We start from the raw sequence: 24,404 nt of genomic DNA on the forward strand, positions 1-24,404 counted from the left end.
CGGGCCCCGGCCTGCCGCGCCCCGCTGCGCCGGCGCCTGGGGAGCCTCTCCTGGGCCGCGGGGGGCCCGGCCGGCCTTCCGTGAGCAGCGCCCGGGCCGTCCGCGCGGCTCGCGCCCCATGTGCCGGGCGGGCGGGCGGGGGGGGCGGTGCTGCAGCCTCGCGCTTCCCCCATTGTCCTTGGCTGGGCTCGCTCGCTCGTGCTCCAGCGCGCCGGGCAACTTGGGGCTCTTCCGCTCGTCGGAATCTAAGCAGCGGGCATCGAGGAGAGACCCCCCCCCCGATAAAGGGCAGTTGCCCACGCGCGGGGGCGGGGGGCGCGGGGCGGGCTGGAAGCCTTCCGGTTTGTGTGGCTCTTGCAGCGAACGCGAAGGGGCCTCATCATCCAGACTTCGGCCGTGGCCGTGGCGTCAAAACGGGGTGTGCGTTCCCCTGGATGCGCTCCTGGTTCTGGGGGACGAAGACTGGCTTCGCATGGTCTCGGCCTCGGCGCTGCGAGCCGCCTTCCGTGCGGGGATCGCCGGCGCTGCGCCGCCGCGTGTCCAGCAGGCGGCGGCCTGGAGAAGCGGCTCGCGCGTGGCCGGTGCTCGGCGCCGGGCAGGGGCGCTTCCGGGGCCGCTTGGGCAGGCGCGTGGTCGGCCTCCCGAGACCTCAGTGAGGCTCCGGGCGCTCCGCTTCGGCGGCTGGCCCGGGAGCCCCAGCTGGGCTAGGCCGCCCGGCGCCGCGGCTGCCTCGCTGCGGGCGCTTTATGCGAGGACCGGAGGCGAGGCCTGGCGCTGGCGGGTCGGCGGAGGGAGGCAGGTGTCTTCGCCGCCCCTCCTCGCTACGGCGGGTTCATGGTCCCCGAAAATGCTAAACGGGAGGCTGGGGGCTCGTGGTGAATCGGGGTCCTGGGGGAGATCCCCCATGGGGTCTTTCGGCATATTTGCGGTGGGGGATGCTGCTGTTCGTAGGCCAACTCACCTGGAGGCTGCAAGTTGAGGCAGGCTGGGCTAGATCCTGAAAGCACCGCAGCTGGTTTGGGTTTTCTGGTCTGCCACAGGGCAGGGGATCCGGCCTTTGTAATCCGCCGTCATCTGAGGAGGGGCACAGATCCACCAGCCCTGGTCTGATCCTGCCACCACCTCTTTTCAGTGAGCAAAGTTGCCAACACAATATTGTTACAGGAGTCAGGGCAGAAGGCCACATCAGCAATCCTTATGCAAAGCAAAGCAGTGTCTATATTTTCAATAACTGGTTATGGATATCTCTCAGCAATGTGTCTTGAGATCTGTATGTAAATTAGAAGTGGGCATGCTGTCTGTCGGGCTTCCGTTCATACCCTGTGCTGCCCCATATGGTATTAAAAAAGCAGAAAATGCTTTTGCACAGTATGGGATAATGAAAGGATATAACTGGACTTTCTAGTGAACCCCATTTTCCACCTACTAACATTGGAAATGGATCCAAGTAATCTGCTTTCCCTGATTCTTTGGCGTCTCAGGCTGCCTGCATGAAATCTTTGCATTTGGCAGAGCTGTTTGCCCCGTTATTGAAACTTTCTCGAATTTACAGTCGAGATGTTTTAAGGTAAGGCAAAATGGAAGGGTCGCTGTACCTGCCCTTTTCAGCAACTAAACAAAGCTTGCAAATTCTCAGAATCAGAGAGAAGCCTGTTCCGCTATCGGAAGCAGTGAGCTGGGTGGTCTCAATTGCGTGGGAGCACTTTCTACTTTACCATGTCCTCGAGCCAGTGGCTGAGACTCCACTTCGTAGGCTTGGCTGCTGACTTCAGGAGACGCAGTTCTCCAGGCCCGTTTGCCAGTGGCTTCCGATGGTGTTCGTTAGGCCAGCTGCAGAACCCGCTTTATTTGCTTTTTATTGCTGAACTTTATTCCCTTAGCTTTGATGGGTCTCTAATCCATCCAAACCGGATGGAACTGGCTTGCTCTTGGGTGCTTCCTTGAGGGCACAGTGTAGGCCAAAAGACGAGGTAAAAATTAACGAAAATGTGGTATGGCTGGACTGCAGCGCCTCTTTGTAGTGGCCCTAAATGATGCTCAGTGGTGTCCACAGAACTGACGGGTTGACACTGAAGATACCTCAGTCGTCTTTAAGCGCCAACTGTCTTTCGGAAATCTTTTGTTTTATTCTGGATCTTTTCCTTTCTGCTCTCCTTTTAGATAGGACAATGCAAGTAGGTGAGTTACTTTCCCTTTTCCTTGGTTCGCCAGTCTGCGTGTGGCAGCGGTGTGTGTGTGTGTCGGGGGTGGGCGTCTCTCTCTCAGGAGGTCCTCTGACCTAGAAAAGGTTTCTGGTGATCTCTTGTGTGGAAATGGTTTGGATGCTTTGCCGAGTCCTCAGGATTCCTGACAAAGAGGACCATGGATGCGCTGTGCCTTGTCCCCACACAGAAAGCTCACTGTAGGGTGTGCAGCCGAGAATTTGGCTAATGGGCTCTCCACAGGGAAGCCGGCAGTGGGATTGTTTGTAGGATGCCCGTTCCCGAGCAAAGCAAAGGGCAGCCACTTAAAGTTTGCATATTCAGCGCTCTGCCAGGTTGGGGGGGGGGGGGGGGGGCAGGCATCTTGCTAACGCTGCAGTGCATGCTTCATCCTGCGATGTGCCCCTGCACCCTCCAGGAATTATTTCTTCTCTCTTTATCTTTCAGATTCAAGAGATTTGTTGAAGGAATTTCCCCAACCTAAAAATTTGCTTAACAGTGTCATTGGAAGAGCCCTGGGAATCTCTCACGCAAGAGACAAGCTGGTATATATCCATACCAATGGGCCACGGAAAAAGGTACCGTCTAGCGAAAGACCCGTGGCTTATGCTGCTCCCTGGGCAAACTGTCAGGTCATTCCCGGCGCCCGTTCCCCTGCTCTTCTGGGGGAGATGAAGGCATGGCTCCGGTTTTCAGATACACTCAGAAGCGCATGAGAATGTGCGGGGCCACTCACTCTGACGACGCTGTGGCACACGGGGATCTGTCGGAGCCATTCTATGGGGAAGCCTTGTTGGGCCAGGAAAGTGGCTTCGTGGTGCCGTGGAGGAGTGGCGTGCAGAGGTGGCCCGAGCCCTGCCCTGCCGTTGCCCGAGGCCCCAGGGTTGGATTTTTGCTACGCGTTCCTTCCCTTCCCTCAGCATGTGTGGGACTCTGTTTTATCTTCAGAAAAACTGTGGGAGGGGGATTAGGCCCACCGGCACCCAGTGGGCTTCATGGCTAAGTGAGAAGGGGAGCTTGGCTCTGTCCCATTCTGACACTCAACCCCTGCCAGATACAGCTTGTGCTGGCTCTCTGAACACTGATGTGCAGCTTCTCTGCGAGAGGAAAAAGACCCACCTGGCGGGGAAAGGAACTTCCCATGAAGCGGAAGAACAAGAAAGGGGAGCTGAGGGGTGGCTGCAGGGTTTGGAGGAAACATGGTCCAGAAGGCCGTGAAGCCAGAGGCAGGTGGATCGGCAAGCAGGGATGGAACTGGCCGTGGACCAAAGCTCGGGTTGATGGGCGCTGTGGGCAAGGAGCCGTGCTCCCTCCTGGCTGTCCGGCTTTCAGCATGCGCGTCGTCTCTGCCTTTCTGTTTCTTTGCCTGTGAAACAGGTCTGAGAATACGCTCCGTGTGAATGTCGGTTCTGAGGGAGAACCTTTCCTTTTTCGCAGAAGGCTCAGGTGATCTGGTTTCCAGATCACCTGAGCCTTCTGCAAAAAAGGAAAGGTAAGTTCTCCGTGGAGTATCCAACACCTTGCTCTTCTTATCCCTCTGCAGAAAGTCACGCTGCTCATCAAGTGGCCAAAAAATGTGGAGGTGGAAGGCTACGGGACCAAAAAGATCGATGCAGAACGCCAGGCTGCCGCGGCTGCTTGCCACCTCTTCAAGGTGACCGCCACCTTTCCCTCCCTTCCCTCTGAGGGGACCCTCGGCTTCCGCTCGGCTCAGGCTTAGCTTCACGGCCAGGGTTTGCTTGTATTTTTTCCGGGACTTTTTAATCTGGACGGAGAAGTGATGGGCGGCATCGTGGTGACTGGTCTTTGGGAGACCCCAGGCTGAGTCCTGTAGCAGAACCGTGCTTGTGGAAGCGCATGTTGTACTTCCCCAGGCGGTTTATGCCAGGACTGCCAGTGGGAGGGAGGGGGGGTTGCTTGAGTCTTTCCTGTCCTCCCTGCAACAGAACCGGAGGACGGGTGTCGTCGTGTGAGCCCTTTCCCTGGCGTTGTTTCTGAGGAGCAGATCCGGGGTGGGGTTAGGTGGCAGGTGCCGGTTTCAGTTCTTGCTGTGCGACCCTTTGGGGTTGGCCAAGCTGCAAATCCAGTAAAAATGGCTGAGCTTCTGCTTCCCGTCTCCTTCCACTGACCTTACGTATGGGACTGTGGCGCAACTCTGAAAGGAAAGAGAAATCCCGCTCCCCTTTTCAGAGTGGCTGTTCAGGAGCAACCTCACTTCCAGGCCAGGCAAGTCGACAGTTCCACGTTCCGTCCACAGCTCTGGGCCAAAAAACACGCATCTCAGGACCACAAGCATCTTCCCCAGTTTTTCTTAAGTGACTCGCAGATGGAGTAACTTGTGCAGGTCCTGGGGTGAGGTGCAGTCTTGGGGATGGTTGGTGCTGTGGCCCAGCACCTGGAGGGCGACCAGATGGGGAAGTGGCTCCTCTCTCCCTGGCACCTGCCTCCCACCCCAGAATTAGAATTGCAGCCCCCTGCCCTTGCACCTGCCATGCCTGGCGCGGCCCTGCCCAGCCCGACCCTGAGCCTGGCCCGGCCTGGCCCTGAGCCGTGCCCTGCCGTGACCCTGCCCGGCCCTGAGCCCTGCCGGCTCCGCGTTGCTCTTGGGTGACATTTGCAGCACTTCTCGGCGAGCGGGAGACCGGCCCTGGCAGGCTAGCAGAGGGCTTGCCCCAGCGTGCCAGGACTGCCTCTTCGTTCCCTGGGGTCCCTGGGTAGAAGAGGTGGGAGGGGGCCTTTTGGCTGAAAGTCTGGGAGCGTCCCGGCCAGTCAGAAGACACGGTCCTGGGCCGGGGGGCCAGTGGGCTGGTCCAGCAGAGGGCAGCGTCCCGTGAGCACAGCAGCAAACCTTTGTGGCTGCCCGTGAGACAGACGTGGGCCTGGGTGGCAAGCCCCGTGCGCCGAGGGTGAGGCGGGGGCGGAGGCGAGCAGAGAGCGGGCGCCGCTGCAGAGGGGTGAGGCGCTACGAGGCGCTTTGGACACGGCTTTCTGCCTGGCTGGCTTGGTGCCGGATGCCGGAAATGCCCGTTTGCCCCTTTGCCGCCCCAGCAGTGCTGACCGCCTGCCTTCCCCCCCGCCAGGGCTGGGGCTTGCTGGGCCCCCGGAACGAGCTCTTCGACGCTGCCAAGTACCGCATCCTTGCCGAGCAGCTGGGCTGCCCCGACGAGAGGTGGTGCTCGGAGGGCAGGTGGCGCTCCAAGTCCGGGCCGTCTCTGGCCGACCTCTCCACCTGCTGGCGGCGGATGGAGCCCGATGAGGCCATCCAGCCCCTGGAGCACAACCGGCCGCCGAAACCCATCCGGAAGGAGGAGCTGGAGGAGGGGGAGCTGGAGGAGGGAGAGCTGGAGGAGGGGGAGCTGGAGGAGGACACCATCGACGTTTCGGACTACCTCTCCATGACCCATTCGGAGCCCCGCACCCCCCCCAGGGACACGAGGTAGAGCTTTGGTCGCCGTAGGACCACAGCCGCGCGTGGTTTCTCCTCCCCAGCAGGCCTCCGTGGCATCTTGGTGTCCTGCTTCCGGGGAAGCCTGGGCCCAGAATGACAGGGCACTGCCCCTCGTGACCAGCGCACATCCGGCCGAGCCCTGTGGGGCGAGACATTGCCAGTCCCCGGTTCAGCCACGGCTGCGGTTCCCGCCTTTTAGCCTTCCGCCGCCACAGCAGTCCCTTGCTGTGCGTGGCTGTGTGGCGCGCTGCCCGCTGGGGGCCACCCGGAGTGTGGCGGGGAGGGGAACTGATCCAGGTCCCCGGCGCGTGGCGGAGACGCACGCCCTCCCTCTGCCGCTCGTGGTGCTGCGCGCGCAGCCTCCGCCTCGGGGCCTGACGCTCCCTGCGGGTGGAGCTCTGGAGTGCCCCGGGGGTTCCAAGGCCAGTGTGATGCGAGCAGGCCGGAGCAGCGCGAGGCGGCCCTGCCTGCGGGGCGCGAGGGGCCCGTGCGGGTTGCCCTGCTGCCGATCCGCGTCCAGCACCTGCGTCGCGCAAATGTGTGTCCCCACAGAGGCGGAAGGCTCTCCCAGCTGAGCTGCTGAGCAAACGTGGCCACCTGTGGCTGGGGAGGGAGCACGGGGCTGCGCGTTGGGCCCGCCCCGCTCGGGCCTCCCGCTCACATTCCTCTGGCTCCGAGGGTCTCTGACTGGTGCGCCGGGCCGTCCTCAGAACGCTCCCCGAGCCGAGCCGGGCTGCTTGCGACGAAGCAAGCGGCCCGCCCCTGCCGTGCGCTGCAGCTGCGGGCTGTGCCGGCGTGGGGGTGGGCGCGGCTGCCCCCAGGGCCCTGTGCCACAGCATGTAAAATGGCTGCGTTCCTTCTCTCGCGGGCTGCAGGGATGGGTTCTCCGTGGACATGACGGATGACAACACGGCCCTCCGGGCTCTGACCCAGTTTCCGCTGCCCAAGAACCTCCTGGCGCAGGTGATCCAGATTGCCACGTCTTCATCGACCGTCAAGGTGAGCTGCCCCAGGAATGGGCCACCGTGTCTGCCGACCTGCTGGGGGGGCTTAAAATGCCCGCGGGAGTGTGGGGCAGCCTGCCGCGCCCCGAGCGAGGAGCACGCGGGCAGTCCCGAGGCGATGGGCGGCCTGACGCGCAGATCGAGCTGCCAGGCTCTGGTACCCGAGGAGGCCCGGTCGACCGAGGGCTCCAGGCCCCTTGCCGGGGTGGGCAGCCCTGTGGCCCTCACATGTCTTGGCAGCTGCCTGCCTGTCATCCCCAGGGCTGGCGAGAGCCAACGGGAGCTGCAGGCCAACACACCTGGGGGGCCCCCTGCCCACCCTCGCCTTAGGCCGAGGAGCAAGGCAGTGCACAGAAAGCGGAGTCACGCGCCTGTGGCTGCTCCCCTCGAGGTGTCCTTGGAAAAACCATCCGGCAGCCTCCTCAGGGCCTGTTCTGCACGGCTTCCTTGGAAGAGGCCTCGGAAACGGTCGCTCGCCTCTAGCCTGCCAGCGCCAGGCTGCTCCCGGGACAGGTGCCTTGCGGACTCTGGCACGGTTGGGGTCTATGGACCAGCCTCGCCCATCTGGAGGACCCGACTCCCAGAATCCCCCAGCCGACCTGGGATTCTGGGAGTGCTGGGCCCGTGCGCTGGCGGACGCCAGGCTGAGGAAGGGTGCTTGCTCCGGGGGGGGGGGGGGGCTGCTCAGCAGCCACAGTTCACCTCCGGGCCCCGTGCCCTGCGTGTCGGCCTTTGGGGCTGGCCTCCCGGCTGGGCCGCTGCGGAGAGGAGCAGGCATGCCCCGCGAGGGCCCTGTCCCAACCCTCCTGCCCCTCCCCTGCCAGGAGTACATGCAGTTCCGCACGGTGGGCACCAAGACCAAGCTGTGCAAGCTGACGCTGCGCTGGCCCTGCCCCATGACCTTCGCCGCCAAAGGCCGCCGCAAGGTGGAGGCCGAGAACAAGGCCGCCGCTCTGGCCTGCCAGAAGCTGAAGGTGAGTCCCCGGCCGGGAGCAGGAGCGCGACGGCAGGCAGGCAGGCTGTGGCTGCACCCTCAGGGCCCGGGGAGGCGTCTGCTGCTGGGCCTCCCATTCACACCTTCGCTCGCTTCGTGCCCGTCCAGAGTCCGAAGTGGCATGGGGACCCATCCCTGTGAGGTGCGCTTGGCTGAGTGGCGTTGACTGGGCCATCCATCATCCCCGTGGGCTTCCGGAAGCCCAGCATCCTGAACCCTTGCCTGGTGCTCGGAGGGCAGCACTGCTGCCGCTCTCGCAGGCAGAGGGCTGCTGGCAGCTGGGCTGAGACATGCCCCTCCCAAGCCAGAGGTCCCCGAGGCCCCCCAGATCCTGAAATTTTCTACCAGGATGTACCCAGAGGGGCTCCCAACGTATGCAAAGCACAGATTCAGTGTAAAAATTGAAATGACTGAATGATAGATTATGTGAATGGCTGGATCACGCACTAAAAGGAATCCACACCTTGTTAGATGAACCGTGAAAACAAGCTAACCTGATCCAGCAGCCCAGCCTTCCCCAACGTGGTGCCCTCCGCATGCACTGGCCTGGAGCTCCCATCTTCCCTAGCCGACATGGCCATGGGAATTGCAGTCCGAGGGACCACCAGGTTGGACGAGGCTAGCTTAGAACGAGCAGGGAAGGGAACGGACCCTGCGGTGACAGCAGGAATGTCCTGCTTCCCGCAGGCAGCCTGGATTCTCCGCAACTGCCCTGCAGGTTGGTGGGCAGGCACGGGTCCCCTTCGTGACTGCCTCCCTTCTGGCTCTCCCCTGAGGCCTCCCTTGGGCCCCACTCGGGTTCTCCGCTGCACCCCCCTCCTGCGAGCCCACGCTCTCTGGGCAAGCTCTTCTCAGGCTTCCGGATGGGGAGCAAGGCAGGCTGCCCACGCCGGAGCCGCTGGTCTCTCTGCAGATGTCCCCCCCACCGGAGCGGCTCCCCTGGCGTGGGCAGCCCCATCCGCCCCACCCCGCCCCGCCTGCCTGGCCCTGCATGTGTCCCCGGAGGCCCTTCTGCCTTCCACCCTCACTCTTGCTCGCTGCCTCCCTCCCAGAGCCTCGGCCTGGTGGACAAGAACAACAACCCTCTGAGCCACGCCATGTACAACATGACGTCCCTCCGGGAGCTGGGCGAGAACCAGAGGAAGCCCTGCCACATCAAGGTGCCGGAGGCCACGCTGCGCAAGATCGAGAACTACCTGAACCACGTAAGCCTCCCCGGCCAGAGCAAGCCGAGGCACACCGAGGGCGCACGCGTGCGTGGAAGGCCCTTTGCCCCCATCCTGCAGGACAGGTCGGGGAGATCTTGCGCGGGCCACTCCTGGCCTGTCGCTTCCTCTCCTGCTCGGCTGTTGCGATGTTACGGGATGTTTGTAAACACTCCGACTGCTTGGGCTGAGTGTCGTATTGACTAATAGCACAACTTCTGTGAGGGAAACAAAAGGGCCGCTTGGAACCCACATTTCGGGTTGAGCACAGCCTTCCACAGGCCCTGGGGAGGAAGAGCCCTCAGGCGCCTGGGGGGAATGGAATGGGGTGCCTGCCTCCAGGCAGGGAAGCCTTGGCGCACTCTGGAATGGGAGCCCTCCCCTGGTCCCGTTGATTTGAATTCTGCCAGACAAGCACTTGGCCCCATCTGTCAGCGCCCAAACCTCCAAAGCACCTCCCTTTTCCACACTGAGCACCGCCTCCTGCGCTTTCCCATCGTCCTCGGCCGCGAGTTGCGCATTGCTTTATTGATATTAGGCTCCCTGTGGCCACAGCATCTCGGTGGAGAGCAGGTCGCCCCGGGTCCGTTCTCCGTCAAGTCCGTTCTCCCGTTAGAAATGAGGTTTGACTTCTGCCCGGTGTGCTAAACGTGGAAGAGGAGGCCGTTCTAGCGAAAGTCGTCGAGTGGGTTGGGAACAGGGCAGTGCGGCTGCGGCCCAGGGCACCCCAGACTCTCCCCACAAAAGCGAATTTGCCCCCGAGGGACCCTGGGAACCAAGGGGTTCCATGAAGCCAGGCTGCGTGCTCTGAGCGGAGTGGGAGTGGGCGGCAGAGGTGCGATGTGCGAGCGACGCCTCACACTGACGACCCACTGCTGCTGCTCCTCCTCCTCCTCAGTTCCCCGTGGACACCCGGGAGTCCAGGCCGCGGCTGGCAGAGGACATGATGACCCTGAACAAGGAGACGGGGGCCATCAGCGACGCCATCACGGGCAGGACCTACATCCCCATGTCCGAGCCGGAGGAGGTGCGCCTCAGCCAGAACCTCCTGGCCCTCTGGAAGAGGAGGGGCGCCGCGTGGCAGGAGAGCCACCCCCTCCCGGTGGACTCCCACAAGGAGGCGATCCTCTCGGCCGTGGAGCAGCACCCGGTGGTGGTGATAGCCGGGGACACGGGCTGCGGCAAGACCACCCGCATCCCGCAGCTGATCCTGGAGCACTGCATCCTGGAAGGACGCGGTGCCCAGTGCAACATGGTCATCACGCAGCCACGGCGGATCAGCGCCATCTCCGTGGCCCAGCGGGTGGCCCAGGAGCTGGGCCCCAACATGCGGAAGAACGTGGGCTACCAGGTGCGGCTGGAGAGCAAGCCCCCCGCCCGCGGGGGAGCCCTGCTCTTCTGCACCGTGGGCATCCTCCTGCGGAAGCTGCAGGGCAACCCCCGCCTGGAGGGGGTGAGCCACGTCGTGGTGGACGAGGTGCACGAGCGCGACGTCAACACCGACTTCCTGCTCATCCTGCTCAAGGGGGTGCAGAAGCAGAACCCCAACCTGCGGCTGGTGCTGATGAGTGCCACGGGGGACAACCAGCGCTTCTCCCAGTACTTTGGGGACTGCCCGGTGGTCAAGGTGCCGGGCTTCATGTATCCCGTCAAGGAGTACTACCTGGAGGAGATCCTGGCCATGCTGGGGCGCCACAGGCACCGGCACTACGAGATCAAGGTGAGCGGCCCTCCACCTGGGCTGTGGGGAGGGGCACATGTCCAGCTTCCCTCGAGCGCTGCGGGGGACGCTCCCTGCCGCACCGGGGTCACCCTAGAGCAGGAGCTGCAAAACACGGGCCCCTGCTCCAGACCCGGGGCTGGGGTGGGCACAGATCTGTGGGGCAGCACCTGCTTTGCAGAGCCAGGAAGACCTTGCTGGACTTCTGGAGGGCCACCCGTGCTGGTGAGTGCCGAGAGCACTGGGCCAGGGAGCCCCCCCCCCCCCGGCTTGGCTCAGGGCAGCTTCCAGCGCTCCCAGTGGAGTCCCGCTGGCCATTCACTTCCCCTCAGCAGGGATTAATTTGCCTCCAGACGTCAAGCGAGGGAGACACTCTGGCGTTTCTGGCAGGCAGCCATCTCAATTTTCATTTGAAGATGGAACAGGAAGAGAAGGTGCTGGCCCTGCTGGCCGCTCACTGTGTGTTGGCAGTGCTGAGATTTCAGAGGCGGGAAATGGGACTTTCGAGACCTCCCTGCTCTGCGGGCTCCCTTTGCCAGAATAAGATACGCCATAACGTTCTAGAACGGACTCTGCAGCGCAAGAGAACGAAGCATCCGGGCTGCAGAGCTGCGGTTTCCTGGTCCCGCCTGAATTGGCTCGATGTGGGGCACTCTCTCTCTCCAAGCGTAGCTCGCACACAGGCCCGGCGCTCGCTGGTCAGTGGGGCCTTTTCAGCAAAGGCCAAGAACCTGCTGGGCCAAGCCAGAGGCGTGCCGGACACCTTCCGGTTCTGCTCACGGGCTTCCTGACTGCCACAGCCCTCTGGCCACGGCCCCAGTGGCGCGCACCTTCTGCTCTCGCTCCCCACCTGTCCCAGCCACAGAGCCTTGCAGCTCAGTGGTACAGAAATTACATAGCGGGGGAAGGAGGGCACGAACCGGGGCTAAGAAACCACCCATAGGCCACTCTGAACTGCAGTGCCCTCTAATCGTGTCCCGTGACAGCAGACCCAGAATCCGTGGCCCATCCGTGAGTCTAGAGGAGCCCGAGTCGTGGCACTGCCGGGGGTGGAGAAAAGGGCCCGCCCCACGGTCTCCTCTCCGCTGTCGTTCCAAGGGCCGGACGCTCTTGCTTGCTCACGCCTTTGAGCCTCATTCCGACTTTGGGAGGAGAAGCAAGTCTCTTGCCACGGGCGAGGCCCCCTGGGTTAGGGGCTGCAGGGGGCTTCCAGAGCAGGGGTTGCTCCGGCATTGCCGCTGCTGAGGCCCCCCTGGAGCTCCTCTCCGCGTGGGTGGGCCTGGCGCGTGGGCGCTCTTGCGGGGCCTCCGCTTCCCGGGCGCTCACACGCCCCCCTTTACCCCTCAGCAATCGGACGAGGAGTGCGTGCTGGACTTGGAGCTGATGACGGACCTCATCCTCCAGATAGACGTGCACGGAGAGCCAGGTAGGTGGGGCGGCAGCGGGGCTCGGGCCGCCTCCAGCCCCCATCCTCCCCCACCTTCGCCTGCGAGCCGGCTGGGCCGGCCCCCGGGGGAGGCCCCACTCAGAGGAGGCACCCAGGCCGCGGGTGGCCCCGTTCCGGAGTGCGTTGAGGACAGAGCAGGCTGGAAAACAGGCATCTGAAGGCCAGGCTGGAGGGGCAGGGAATCGCACGGCGCAGAATTCGCGGTAGCGCAGCGTACAGCCCTGAAAGACCACAAGCAAAAGACTAATATAGAGTCTCCCAAAATCTGCAGTACAACCAATCATGAGCAGCCTAAGAATGTCAGACCGAACCTGCAAAGATTTTTTTTTTAAACCCGGGAGACGGCACTACCACAACAAGAAAAAAGCAAAGTACTCAGTCTTTATATGCAAAACTTGAGTTGAAGGTAAACTAAACTATTCTCTTTCCTTCGTGGATGTGTGTTGGCATTCTTAGGCTGCTGGTGGCTGCTTTTTAATATTGAAACATTTGATTTACTCTGCTACAGATAACAATGACCTACATGGTTTTATTATTTGGGTGTTACTGTATGTAATTACATAATTAAAGATCTTGTGTAGCATAAAAATATTTTTCCTTGTTGAAAAATATTTTGTGCTTTTCGAGGGGGTTGTCTTTGGGTCTGGGTTTGGATTGTTTTGCTGTAAGTACCGATCCAAGCCAGAAAAACGATGGCCCAGAAGCCAAGCGTCAAGGTAAAGTCAGTTCACTTTACCTGGATAAGGGCTGGGAAACTGGCCAAGTGCTTGGCGGTCTGGCAATAACCAGCAGGTTGGCAGGGAGCAGAAAGAGGCGTAGGCTTTGTTATCAGCTGCCCAGAGAGCTTGGCTGTGGAGTGGTGTGGAAATGAAATAGTCGCCCGTCGTCGTCACTGTGATATTCGTAGCGTCACAAATTTCTTATTCAGAGCATCACTCATCCCTGGAAGAAGCCAAGCACGGCACTGCAGCCCCTCTTCCGCGTGGGCTCGACAGGAGGCCGGGCGCCCTGGGGCTGCCCAGAGGGACAGAAGGGTGGCTTGGCCTCGGGGCAGGGCAGAGCGCCCTGTCCGGCCACTGGTGGAACATGGGCAGCCTTCCGGGCAGTCGGGCGGGATCTCGATGCACAGACGAGCGCCCGCGATCTCTGAGGGGGCCCGCTCAGCCTCCGGGAAGGGGGCGGGCCGGCGGAGCAGCCACAGCGAGGCCCCCTCTTCCCCTTGCCTCTTGCAGGTGGCATCCTCTGCTTCCTCCCCGGCTGGCAGGAGATCAAAGGAGTCCAGCAGCGCCTCTTGGAGTCCCTCGGGCCTCACAACAGCCGCTACCTTGTCTTGCCAGGTGGGCCGGCCCTGGCCGTTCTCCTGGGCCGCTGGGGGTGTTGCGGGGGGGAGGGGAGGGGAGGGAATTGGCCCGCACTGGCAGAGGAGTGGTTGTGATCCGCTTCTCCCAGTGTGGCAGCTTGCCTGGGAATACCAGGATTGAGGATCCTGGACTGTGGGGGGGCTCCTGCGTTGGCTCAGGGAAGCCCCGGAATGTACTGATGCTCCCGTCGGACAGGACAGAGACGGGCGCTGACACTCGCTTCTCCCCCCGTCAGTTCATTCCAACATCCCAATGATGGACCAGCAAAGCATCTTCCCGCGCCCTCCCCCCGGCGTGCGGAAGATCGTCTTGGCCACCAACATCGCCGAGACCTCCATCACCATCAACGACATCGTTCACGTGGTGGACAGTGGGACCCACAAGGAGGAGCGCTACGACCTCCGGACCAAGGTCAGCAGGCCGGCGGCCTCCCCCCCCCCCCACCGGGAGCCGTCCTGCCCCCGCCCATGGCTCCCGGGGGCCCCAGCCTTCAGCGGGCGGGTTCTGGGCAGCACCAGGGATCCGCGGGAGCCAGCGGGGGTCCGTAATGGCTGGGGCTTGGGCAGCTTGGCGTCCGCCTTCTGAGCGCGCTCCGTCCCGTGCCAGACGCTGGTGCAGCGGTGCCGTGGGACGGCCTCCCCGGCTCCGTGCGTGTCGGGCTGTGGCTGCACGGAGAGCAGCAGCGGGACAGATGTCCGTTCGCCTGGGGGGGGGGGGCCATGCGGACCGGCTTCCCCGCACGGCACAGGCTGTTTCCAGAGACACGCTGCCCACAGCGGCTTGTTGGGCTCCTGACCGAGCTTCGCTGCCGAGGGCGAACGCAGCCGGGCACAGCGGCGGGGGTCCCGGGCTGCCCCGTGCCCGAGGGCGGGCGGGCTCTGTGCAAGGGGAGGGGCAGCTGGCCCCTCGAGGCAAGAGGCTCCCCGCCCCAGGGAGGGCAGCGCGCAGAGGCGCCTGGGCGCCGTTTCCCACCTGCCCGGCCGCGTCTTCTGCCTGTGCTCCGGCCGGGTGCAGCGCGCCACCCGCGGCGTTGGAGCCCCGTCGCCGGGCCGGGCGCGACGCTTCCCCTGGCACGGGCGGCGCTGGGCGGGACTGCCACTGCCTCTCTCCGCAGGTCTCGTGCCTGGAGACCGTGTGGGTGTCCAAGTCGAACGTCATCCAGAGGCGAGGGCGCGCCGGGCGCTGCCAGTCCGGCTTTGCCTACCACCTCTTCCCTCGCAGCCGCCTGGACAGGATGCCCACCTTCCAAGTGCCTGAAATCCTCCGCACCCCCCTGGAGAACCTGGTGGTTCAGGCCAAGATCCACATGCCGGAGAAGACGGTAGGTGGAGCCCTCGGGCAGGGGCAGCGGGCTGCTCGCAGCCTTGGCCTTCCCTTCTTGGCTTCTTCCCACAAGCAGCCGGGAGACCTGGGCGTCCGTCACCGGCACACCACGCGCTCCCTGGCGTGGCCCTGAGGAGGGGCTCAGGCAGAGCTCCCGGCCATCCCGGCGTCGCTGCGATGGCCGGGCGGCGTGCTGCATTCACGTAAAGGAGCTAAGGAGCAGACACAGGCCTGCCTGCTAGATCCGTGCCTTTTTCTTTCCATTCCGCCCCGCTCCTGCCTTGGATCATGCCAGCAGAGCCAGAGCTGTATGTGGGTGACTGCAGACCGGCCGCCCTCCCGTACGGAACAGCCGGCTTCCTTCCGGCTGTGTCTGCTGTGGACTTAGAGCCCCCCTGGATCAAGGACTTGGTTCCCGAGCTTCAGGGCTCTGCCTGGATGGGTTGCCAGGCCGCGCGAGAGGAAGGAGTGCTGGGAACCCGAACGGGGACCTCCGAACGCCTCCCGGGGACTCGGATGCCCCTCCCCAGGTTGACCTTCCTGCTCTTGGTCACAGGCGGTGGAATTCCTCTCCAAAGCCCTGGACAGCCCAGACATCAAGGCGGTGGACGAGGCGGTGATCCTCCTGCAGGAAATCGGTGAGTCCCAGCAGGCCGGCCCGGCCACGCAGGCGCCGTCCCGTCCGCCGGGGGCCGCCGCCAAAGCAGAGCGCGGCAGCCGTGCCGTGCCGCGCCGCCCCGGCCAGCGTGCCCCTCAGGCCTGCCGCACAGGCCGGCCCCGCTGACGCCGAGGCCCTTTGCAGGGGTGCTGGACCACCGGGAGGCGCTGACCATGCTGGGGAAGCGCCTCGCCCAGATCTCCACGGACCCCCGGCTGGCCAAGGCTATCGTGGTGGCCTCCATCTACCGCTGCATCCAGCCGCTCCTGGTCATTGTCTCCTGCCTCACCCGCGACCCGTTCAGCAGCAGCCTGCAGAACCGCACCGAGGTGGACAAGGTGAGGCACGCCGGCCCGGCGGGGGGCCCGGGGGGGCGGCCCGCTGAGCCCTGAGCGCGACTCCTCTGCCCTAGGCCAAGGCCATCCTGAGCCGGGAGAGCGGCAGCGACCACCTGGCCTTCGTGCGGGCCGTGGCCGGCTGGGAGGACGTGCTGCGGCGCCGGGACAGCCGTGCCCGCGACAACTACCTGCAGGACTACCTCCTCTACGCGCCCAGCCTGCGCTTCATCAACGGTGAGGCCCGGGGAGCGGCTCCACCCGTGGGCGGCCCTCGCGCCCTCCGCCGGCCTGGCCTGGCCGGGCCGGGCCGGGCCGGGCCGGGCCGTGGAAGCTGCACGCCGGAGGCCGGTTTCAGCAGGGCGCTGCTGTGGACTGAGGCCAGCGCCTGGGAATGATGGGCGTTGCAGTCGCACACACCTGGAGGGCGCTAGCCTGGGGAGGACTCGCGCCCGCCAACGCCCTTGCCCCCAGTGCATGCGAGGACTGGCCTCCCTCGACCCCCCAAGCCCCCCGCCCCGTTCTGTTCGTTAGCAAGGAAGCCGCCACAGTGGGCCGCTCTGCGGGCGAGTTCGCCTTCGGGCAGGAGCCCCGCCAGAGCGGCCTGGTCCAGGCCTGCCTGCTTTTCGGTCCCCTGCTGAGGGACTGGCACCCGCTGCTTTTCCTTTAATAGGCGAAACGACTCAGGGCCAGATTCGGTGGCCTTCCGCATCGTGTGTTCAGTGTTTAAGCAGCCTGCAGGAGTGCTGCCTGGCACCCCTTTTAGAAGCAGGGGTGCAGGAGGGGTCTCCGCCTGAGGCCTGAACTCCAGTTCAGGGGAGGTCTTCGGGTGGCTCCCCAGCAGGAGGGATGGCCAAAGGCAAAGGGGAGCCCAGAGCATCAGCCTCTTGTCGCCCAAAGTGGGCCTTGTGGAGCTAGAAGGAGGGCAGGTCGCGGCAGGCCGAGTGGTCCCGGGGCCGGAGCGCTTCCCGCAAGAGGAGAGGTTGCAGCTCGGGTGGCCAAGTTGAGAGCCGAGGCAGGCGTGACCCGGGGCTCGGAGGCGGCTGGTGTGGCGGAGGCGGCGGGGGGGGGGGCGTCTCTCTCCGCATGCGGGAACCCGGGGGGGCGCCCCACAGAGCAGGCTGGTGGGAGGCGCAGGGCAGTTCAGCGGAAGGCCGTCTTCGCGCGAGTAGAGCAGCGGACAAGACGAGGAAGGGCCCTGGGTCGGCAGGCCAAGTGCGTGGAGGAGAAGGCAGCACGCGCCTCCTGGGCCTTGTGGCCGCGTCGGAGGTGGCGCATGCCAGGGCGGGGGGCGCTGGCGATCCCCGCGCAGGATGCTGGCCCGGGGGGGGCCCAGCCTAGCCCTCCTTCCGCACTGAGAAGCGGGGAGGAAAGCGCAGGGCCCCTCTGCTCACACAGGGGCTTGCAAAGGCCCCGCTGCAGCCGCCGCCACGTTTCCCAGCGTGCCCGGCATCTCCCTTCCGAGTGTGGCGCCGGGCGTACGCAGTGCATGGGTGTGGGCTGGGCGCGCTCGTTCTCGCTCTGACCCTCCCCTCCGCCTCGGCAGGCCTCGTGAAACAGTTCTCCGAAAACCTCTATGAGGCCTACCTGGTGCCCACCCCCTCGGACTGCCTCTTGCCTTCCTCCGTGTGCAACCAGTACAGCGAGGAAGAGGAGCTGGTGAAGGGCGTCCTCATGGCCGGGCTGTACCCCAACCTCATCCAGGTAGGAGTGCCGCCCTCACAGTGCAGCTGACGGCACGGCCTCTTGCGGATGGGCCCCGGTGCAGCCTCGCCCTCCCAGCGGGGCTGAGTCCCCTCCCGGCATTGGGCTGCTCCCCGGGCCGGTGCAGGCCGGGGAGGGCGACTGCTCGACACGCCCGGAACCGGCAGGAAGCTTTCTCCTCTCGTGCCGCATGGGGCCCCCAGCTGCGGGAGAGCCAGGGGCCCGGTCCCTGCAAGCAGGTGGGGGAGGCGCGAAGCTTGTGAGGGCAGGAAGCACAGCCGGGTGCCGTCTTGCCTTCCGTGCGGCTGCAGCGCCCTCCCCGGCGGAAGACCTGTGGCATGAGGGCTGCGTTCCTCTTGGCCCCAGGCACCCGCGGCGCTGCCCTGTGGGTCCTGTGATCCCACTGGCACTCTCCCCCAGCCTCCCTTGTGGGGGGGCCTTGCCCAGGCTCACGGACACTGTTTTCCCTCTCTCGCCCCCCCACCTCAGGTGCGGCAAGGCAAAGTGACCAGGCAGGGCAAATTCAAGCCCAACAGCTACACCTACCGGACCAAGGCCGGGACCGTCCTCCTGCACAAGTCCACGATAAACAGGTGAGGGCCGGGCCGGGCCGGGCCAGAGCTGGGGCCGGGGCGTGGGGGGCCAGGCTCAGGACAGCCCCTGTCCTCTCCCCGCAGGGAGGCGTCGAAGCTCTACAGCCGCTGGCTGACGTACTTCATGGCGGTCAAGTCGAACGGAGGGGTGTTCGTGCGCGACTCCTCGCAGGTGCACCCGCTGGCCGTGCTGCTCATGACCGACACGGACATCCACGTGCGCGGTGAGTGTGGCCGCCAGCAGCCCCCTCCCCGGCCCGGCGTCCGGGGTCCGGCTGCGCCGCTGCCCTGCCAACGTCTCCCTGGCTCGGGCCAGCCCCAGCGGCCCGCCAGGAGCTCGCACGGCAGTGCGCGCACCCTCTGGGTGGACTCCTCCCCACGCGGCGCTTCAGCCGCTCTGGCGCTCCCCGAGGTCGGGTGACCGGGCGGTGCTCCTCCTCGCTCCGGGGGCAGGTGCCCCCTCGAGCCGTGTCGTGAGCCGGCACACGCTGCCCACCCTGGTCAGCAGCCTGCCTGGAAGGGGCTTGCGGACCCTCCCCACGGGAGGAGGCACTCGGGACGCAGTTCGGGGGTATCTGCCGGGACTTCCGCCTAGCGTCCCGCAGGGCGTCGGGCCAGTGGCTCCCTTGGCCCCTTCCAGTTCTGCCGCTTGGTGGAGCTTTGGCTCTCTGTGTCGGGACGGTTGCTGGGCTGTCCTCGCAAGCGCTTGGCACAGCGTGGGGAGCACAGTGGGGGGGGCGTTGTCCTGGGGCCGCAGGACGTGGTGGAGGGCTGCGGAGCGCTCCCACGCCCCGGAGCGTTTGGCCTCCGCGCTGAGCGCGAGCAGGGAGCCGCTCTCCTCAGGCAGCACGGGCCTCGGCCCGGGGGAGGAGATGGCCCCCATGGCCGACTGCGCCCCGCAAGGAAGGGCTCCCCCTCGCCCCGCAGCACACGGGGCTCTCCCGTGACGGAGCACGTGGCAGGAGGGCGCAAGCGTCGCGGTCCGAGGGCCACGCTCTCCCTGGAGAAGCTCTCGGGGGAGCGTTCCAGGGACAGGCATGGCCAACGGCCGAAGCAGCAGGGCAAGAGTACCCATGTGCCTTAGCTTGAGGCTCTTGTGGCCGGGAGCTAAGCCTTCAGGAGGCCTTCAGGGCGGGGGGAGGCGGCGTCTGGAAATCTGCGAGAGCACCAACCAGGCAGGGCCCCGGAGGGCTGGACCGGCCCCCCGGAGCTGAGGTTTCGCAGCCTGATGCACAGGAAGCTGAGGTGGCTGAGTGGAAGGGTTGGCTGGTTAGGGGAACTTCACGAGATCCTGAAGAAATAAACCGCAAGGGGCGTTCCCGTCCACCCCACCCAGCCTTTACCCAGAAGAAGGTGAGTGTCTTGCTGGAGACGGGATCCCGTCAGATGCTGCTGTCCTGTTTCCCGGCCGGGCGGGAGAGCAGCCTGAGCCTTCTGCTGCTGATCTCTCTCGTGGCCTCTGGATGTGCACGTTGTGCCCCGGGCTCCCGAGGCCGGGGTGGTCTTCCTCGAGGGTTGGGCGGCAGGACAGCCCGCCCTCGTGCAGGAGCCCTCCCGGGCTCCGGCCATCTTCCAGCAGTGGCTCAAGTCCTCAGGCCGAGACGTGGCAGGAGGCAGATCTCCTGATGCGTTGGACCTCGGGAGCCTTGGAGATCTGCCTCCTGCCCACCTGGCCACTGACGCGAGTCTGCCGGGAGCGCTGTAGATCACTGTGGTGGTTCCCAGAAGGCCACTCGCCCTCCGCTCCGTGGGACAGGGGCCGGCCCGGGCAGCGCCTGCCTCCCCCCTGAGCTTGTCGTTCTCTTCTCCCCAAGATGACGGCTGGCGAGCGACCGTCTCACTCGCGGACAGTGACCTCCTCGTGCTGGAGGGGGACTCGTACACCATCCGGCTCCTGCGGGACTTCCGTGTGGCCCTCTCCCGGATGGTGGAGACGTGTCTTTGCTACGAGATGGCGGCCATCCCCGGAGACCTTCACCACCAGCACAGCCAGCTCCTGGATATCTTAGTCGACCTCCTCAAAGGGCCCCCAGGCAGCTTTGGAGCCTAGTTCTGGCAGCAGCCCAGGATTCGGACATGGGGACTTGTAATTTGTACAAAGAGTTGACAAAATGTTTATTTAAATAAAGTTCTATTTATCCCTTGTGACATCATCTCTCTCCGTCCCAGAAGAGTCCCTGCACCCGTCCTCCTGTTGGCGTTGGGTTGCCACCATGTTGGGGGAGCACCAGCTGCCACCGCAAGCGGAGGAGGAGGACGGGAATGGCCCACGGCGAGGCCCACGGACAGCGTTGCCCCCACCTGCACGGGCTCCGCGTGCCGGGATGGATTTCTTGCTGCCTGCACGGAGGAGCGGAGGCCGCGTCCCCACCAAGGGCTGCTGCGTCTGAACAGATCTCCAGCTTCGGGAGAGGAGAGGCAGAGGCCGGCCGCACGTTTGCAGCAGCGAGTGCCGCGTTGGAGGGGGACACCCCCAGGCCCCCTTGGCCGCCAGAGAATGAGCGCTGCTCTCCCGCCTCCGCGGGGCCTGTAGGGACTTCCGTCGTGCGTCTTAGAGCAATAGAGACCCCACTCCGTTCTAGTCCAGCGAGTCCTGGCGCCGAGGGCCCCCAGCCCTGCAGGAACCCGAGATGGACTTGTCCTCTCCGCTCACGGGAGCGGCCCCTTTGCTAGGCTGAGCACGGGAGGAGGCCGCGTGCCCCCTCGTGCCGCAGGAGTGAGAGGGGGCCCTGGCCCACGGGTGTCTCTGGGGGGCTCTGGACGGAGCCGTGCAGGACGCTGCGGGTGCAAGGCGCAGCTCCGTTTCTGGGGCGGCTTCTTTCCCTCGAGCGAGGCCAGGCCTGGGGACCAGAACGCCGGAGCGGAGCGCAGCGAGGGCCGAGACAGCTCCTGACCGCCCTGCGCTCTCCAGAAGTTTGGACTGCAACTCCTGGCGTTCCCCAGCCCGCACGGAGCGAGGCCTGCCCGGGAGAATGGCTGCACTGCTCCCCCCTGAGAGACCAGCTGGGCGGCGCTCACATGGGGTGCTGCTTTCGCCAGCCAACCTGATCAGTTGCGGGGGTTTTTGCTTTCGTTCGGCAGCCCGCCTTCCGGCCCCCCACTCCGGGGCCTCGCGATTTCCCCAGCGGGCCCTTGCCGGCCAGCGTCTTGGCCTCAGCTGCTCCACCTTCCCAAAGGTGCTGCCTGTATCCTCTTGATGTGTGACATACCTGGGACAGCAGCAGGCAGCTGGACCAGGTGTACCTCGGGCTGGTCCTCCCGCTTCCAGACAGCTGGGCCAGGTGGACCTCGGCCTGGTCCGGCAGGGGGCTTCAGTGCGGAGCAGCGCCTTTCAGCAGGAGGCGACCGCACTAAGCCCAGCTGGGTCTTCCTCCAGCGTCTTCTTGACACCAGGCCTGAACAAGGCGTGGTGGGAAGAAGCCCGCCCTGGCTCTCGAGTCTCGCATCCGCACACTCCCCTCCGTCTCGGACGCGGTGCGCTTCCTTTCAGAAACGAGGGGTCCTGGCCGCGCTGGAGGGCGTGGGAGGAACAAACCGAAAGCGCTTGGGGCCGTGCCGGGTTGTTCTGTGACGCTGACGTTGGGTTGCTGCAGTGGCTGATATGTGGTACCTGCACCTTTACGATCTAGTCAAAAGATAATAAAAAGAGGGATAAAACAGTTGCGGCCTCGGCTCTTTTGTTGTCTGGCAGTGCGCCTGTGCGCGTCGTCCCTTTTCCCAGGAGCAAGAAGCGGGTGCCCCCTCGCTTTGCAGAAATGGAGCACCAGGTCTCGCGTCAGGGAGTGCGCAGCACCACCTTGCGTGAGGCCGGGCTGGGCTGAGCAGAGCCGGTGCAGCCCCTTCGTGCCCGAGTACGTCACCGGAGCAGCGGCTGCAAAGCAAGCGCCATCTCAAGAAGCATCTTCTGCTTGCACATCTGTCCTCTGCTCCCCAGGAGTCTTGGTGTCCCCATAGCAGCATGGGGGCAGGCAGGGGAGGCCCCCCAAGGCGTCGAGGTGAATGCACGGCCCCAGACACTGCTTACCCCGGTGCGAGCAATTCAGTGCTTATTCTGTGCAATCTTCCGCAGAGAAAACTCGCCTCTCGCCTGTCTCCGTCAGGCCCGTTGAGAGAAATCATGCATCTGGTGCTTTCCTGAAAGCCTTCCGTGGCTTGGTGCATATTTAGGGTTGGTTTATGGCTGGGGAGGCCTGGGTCCAGGCAAGTGCCAAATCCAGACTCGCACACAACGGGTTTTGCTTACCGTTCCACCTTCTAGGACGGATCGGCGACCTTAAACACTCAAAGAGCCATTTGGACCCGTTTCCCACAGAAAAGAAAACACCGGGAGCCGCAAAACCCTTTTGACATCTAAAATGAGGTTAACACTGCATATATTGTTTTTTACCTTTATGCTATGTATAAAAAACGATAGTGTGGTACATTTATGAAATCGATGAATGATTCTTTTATATAATCTCCATCTGTGAACAGCTTCCCGTGCCTATTTCCTGAGCAGCTACATATGTAGTTGAATTTGCAGACTTAATCCACTTCTTGAGATGATTTTGCTCAGATCAACCTTCCGCATCAGTTCCAAAATGGCTTTTTTTCTCTCATCTCCATCCAGATATCTTTCAGCAAAGGCTGTGTGTTTATTCTGGAAATGTCTTGCAACATTCAACTTTTTGTTGTTTGCCGATTTCTCACCACATATCAAGCATACTGGTAAACCAGCCTCGTCAGCAGTGAAAGCCAATGAATCTGCCCACGTACCATTAAACGTTCTGTTTTCTTCTGAAACTTTTATTTTCTTGGATTTATCCATGGCTGGCCTACTGGGGGTCAAAAAGCGCAGTAAATCGTGTGCCGGCGGGTGTTGCACCTTGGCGGCCGTGACGCATATTTTGAGCAACAGCCGCAGCAGAGGGATGAAAGAGTCACATGCAGATCTGGAGCCACAGGTTGCTGACCCGTTCTAGGATTATCTGCAGTTATTGCCTACATTCTTTTCCTGGCACTTTGTGGACACCCGTTCTGGTTTCTCTGTTCATGTATCTCCATGGCCAAAGGAGGTGAGAGAGGGGCTGGTGAATCTGCCTGATGCAGTGGTGGTGTTCAGAGCTCCATCGAGGGCCATCATGAATACAGCCTTGGCTATAATTCTCTACTTGCGCTGGACTAAGCCCCATTCTACTCTGCAAGGATTACTGCTGAAAGATCACGCTGGAAAGTTCTGGAAATAGTCCCGTTAAATCAATTTACAAGGATATGTCCATTAATCCCAGTCACAAAGTACATAAATGCATGAATTCCATATACATCCCATCTCTTGAACGTGAACTAGAAAATCAGAAAAAACAGGGTCAGGAAGAGCAAACTCGGAACTGCTCCAACTTTAAAATGCTTCCATTTGTGGCATGTAAATGCCTAGAAAACCAAACGTGTGCCTGGCAGACGGCTTGAGAATCAGTCCTGCGGAAAAGGGGGCAAATGCCCTCCCTTGTGGGTCCTGAGGAGAGGACCCTTGGGGGGAAGGACGGGAGAAGCGTCCTCCAGGTGCTGCCCGGCCCTGGAAGGAATCGCTGCAGGAAGTGACGGTCCCCGTTCCCCAGAGATGCTTTCAACCTTTCCACAGCTGGGGACCGACAAAAACGGAAAACCACCTCAGGCGCTGCGAGGCAGAAGCGAAAAGCACCATGTAGCGTATGCTGTGTGTTAGTTTCCAAACACAATACAGAAACTGAGCAACAAAAAATGCCACCAAAGGAACAGAAGATGGGGCAGCATGGCTCCCAGTCGGCTCCCGCCACGCCGTCTCTCCCCGCCCTGCCTCTCCCGGCAGCACGGCGCACTCCCCATGAAAGTGGCGCCAACGGAGGAAGAGGTGGTGGGGCACAGCCAGCCCCTGGACCGGTGGCTGAACACCACTGCTCTGGACGGCCTCGGAGGCCCGCTGCCATTGTGTGGCTGCCCGTGGCAGAGCGGTTCTCCGGCCTGGCGCCCGTGGTGGAGGCGCCCAGGGACGAGCGCCACCGCGGTGGCCGTCCCACGGCGCCCGTTCCTGCAGGAGGCCGGCCGCCTGGCCGCCCGGCACCCTGGGCAGCAGAGCCGGGTGTCCCCGACGCCCTTGCTGTGGAACTTGGCGCGGGGCGGCACCTCGACGGGCGAAGCGCCCCCGCTCCCATCTGGGTCCCAAGGCTGGCAGGGCTCCGGCGACCGGCTCACGGGCGATGCGTGCGCCCCGCACCCAAGCGCGCGGACGGCGGCCCGTGTACTTGGGCCCCGCGCTGGAGAGGCAGAGCCGCCTTCCGGGCGAGGGGTGCGCGTCCTCCGGCCCGGCCCGGCCCGGCCCGGCCCGGCCGGGGCTCGGTGGCGAGTGCGGCTGGGAAGAGCCGCGACGGCAGCTGCGGCCCGCGGCCCGGGGGGTGG

General features: G+C 63.8%; 1 protein-coding gene across 3 annotated transcripts in view; it reads left to right on the forward strand.

The window, feature by feature from the left end:
* The window catches only part of DHX30 (DExH-box helicase 30), a 29,627-nt gene extending 9,486 nt beyond the window's left edge, over nucleotides 1–20,141 (forward strand). For 2 of the 3 annotated variants that reach the window (XM_044419497.1, XM_044419496.1), the window contains 18 exons: nucleotides 2,649–2,779; nucleotides 3,745–3,855; nucleotides 5,282–5,637; nucleotides 6,525–6,648; nucleotides 7,478–7,627; nucleotides 8,700–8,852; nucleotides 9,751–10,572; nucleotides 11,920–11,998; nucleotides 13,252–13,356; nucleotides 13,616–13,791; nucleotides 14,495–14,701; nucleotides 15,260–15,341; nucleotides 15,506–15,699; nucleotides 15,774–15,933; nucleotides 17,243–17,400; nucleotides 17,890–17,993; nucleotides 18,078–18,217; nucleotides 19,808–20,141. In XM_044419497.1, the coding sequence (XP_044275432.1) occupies nucleotides 2,649–2,779; nucleotides 3,745–3,855; nucleotides 5,282–5,637; nucleotides 6,525–6,648; nucleotides 7,478–7,627; nucleotides 8,700–8,852; nucleotides 9,751–10,572; nucleotides 11,920–11,998; nucleotides 13,252–13,356; nucleotides 13,616–13,791; nucleotides 14,495–14,701; nucleotides 15,260–15,341; nucleotides 15,506–15,699; nucleotides 15,774–15,933; nucleotides 17,243–17,400; nucleotides 17,890–17,993; nucleotides 18,078–18,217; nucleotides 19,808–20,043 (3,488 nt within the window). In that variant the 3' untranslated portion in view covers nucleotides 20,044–20,141. Of the gene's footprint in view, nucleotides 1–780; nucleotides 2,179–2,648; nucleotides 2,780–3,744; nucleotides 3,856–5,281; nucleotides 5,638–6,524; nucleotides 6,649–7,477; nucleotides 7,628–8,699; nucleotides 8,853–9,750; nucleotides 10,573–11,919; nucleotides 11,999–13,251; nucleotides 13,357–13,615; nucleotides 13,792–14,494; nucleotides 14,702–15,259; nucleotides 15,342–15,505; nucleotides 15,700–15,773; nucleotides 15,934–17,242; nucleotides 17,401–17,889; nucleotides 17,994–18,077; nucleotides 18,218–19,807 lie in introns of those variants that run through there. The other variant, XM_044419494.1, reaches the window with a different exon arrangement.
* The last annotated feature ends 4,263 nt before the right edge of the window (nucleotides 20,142–24,404 follow it).

The sequence above is a fragment of the Varanus komodoensis genome, unplaced genomic scaffold (assembly GCF_004798865.1).
Source record: "Varanus komodoensis strain SLA01 unplaced genomic scaffold, ASM479886v1 scaffold104, whole genome shotgun sequence".
NCBI classification, from domain to species: Eukaryota; Metazoa; Chordata; class Lepidosauria; order Squamata; family Varanidae; genus Varanus; species Varanus komodoensis.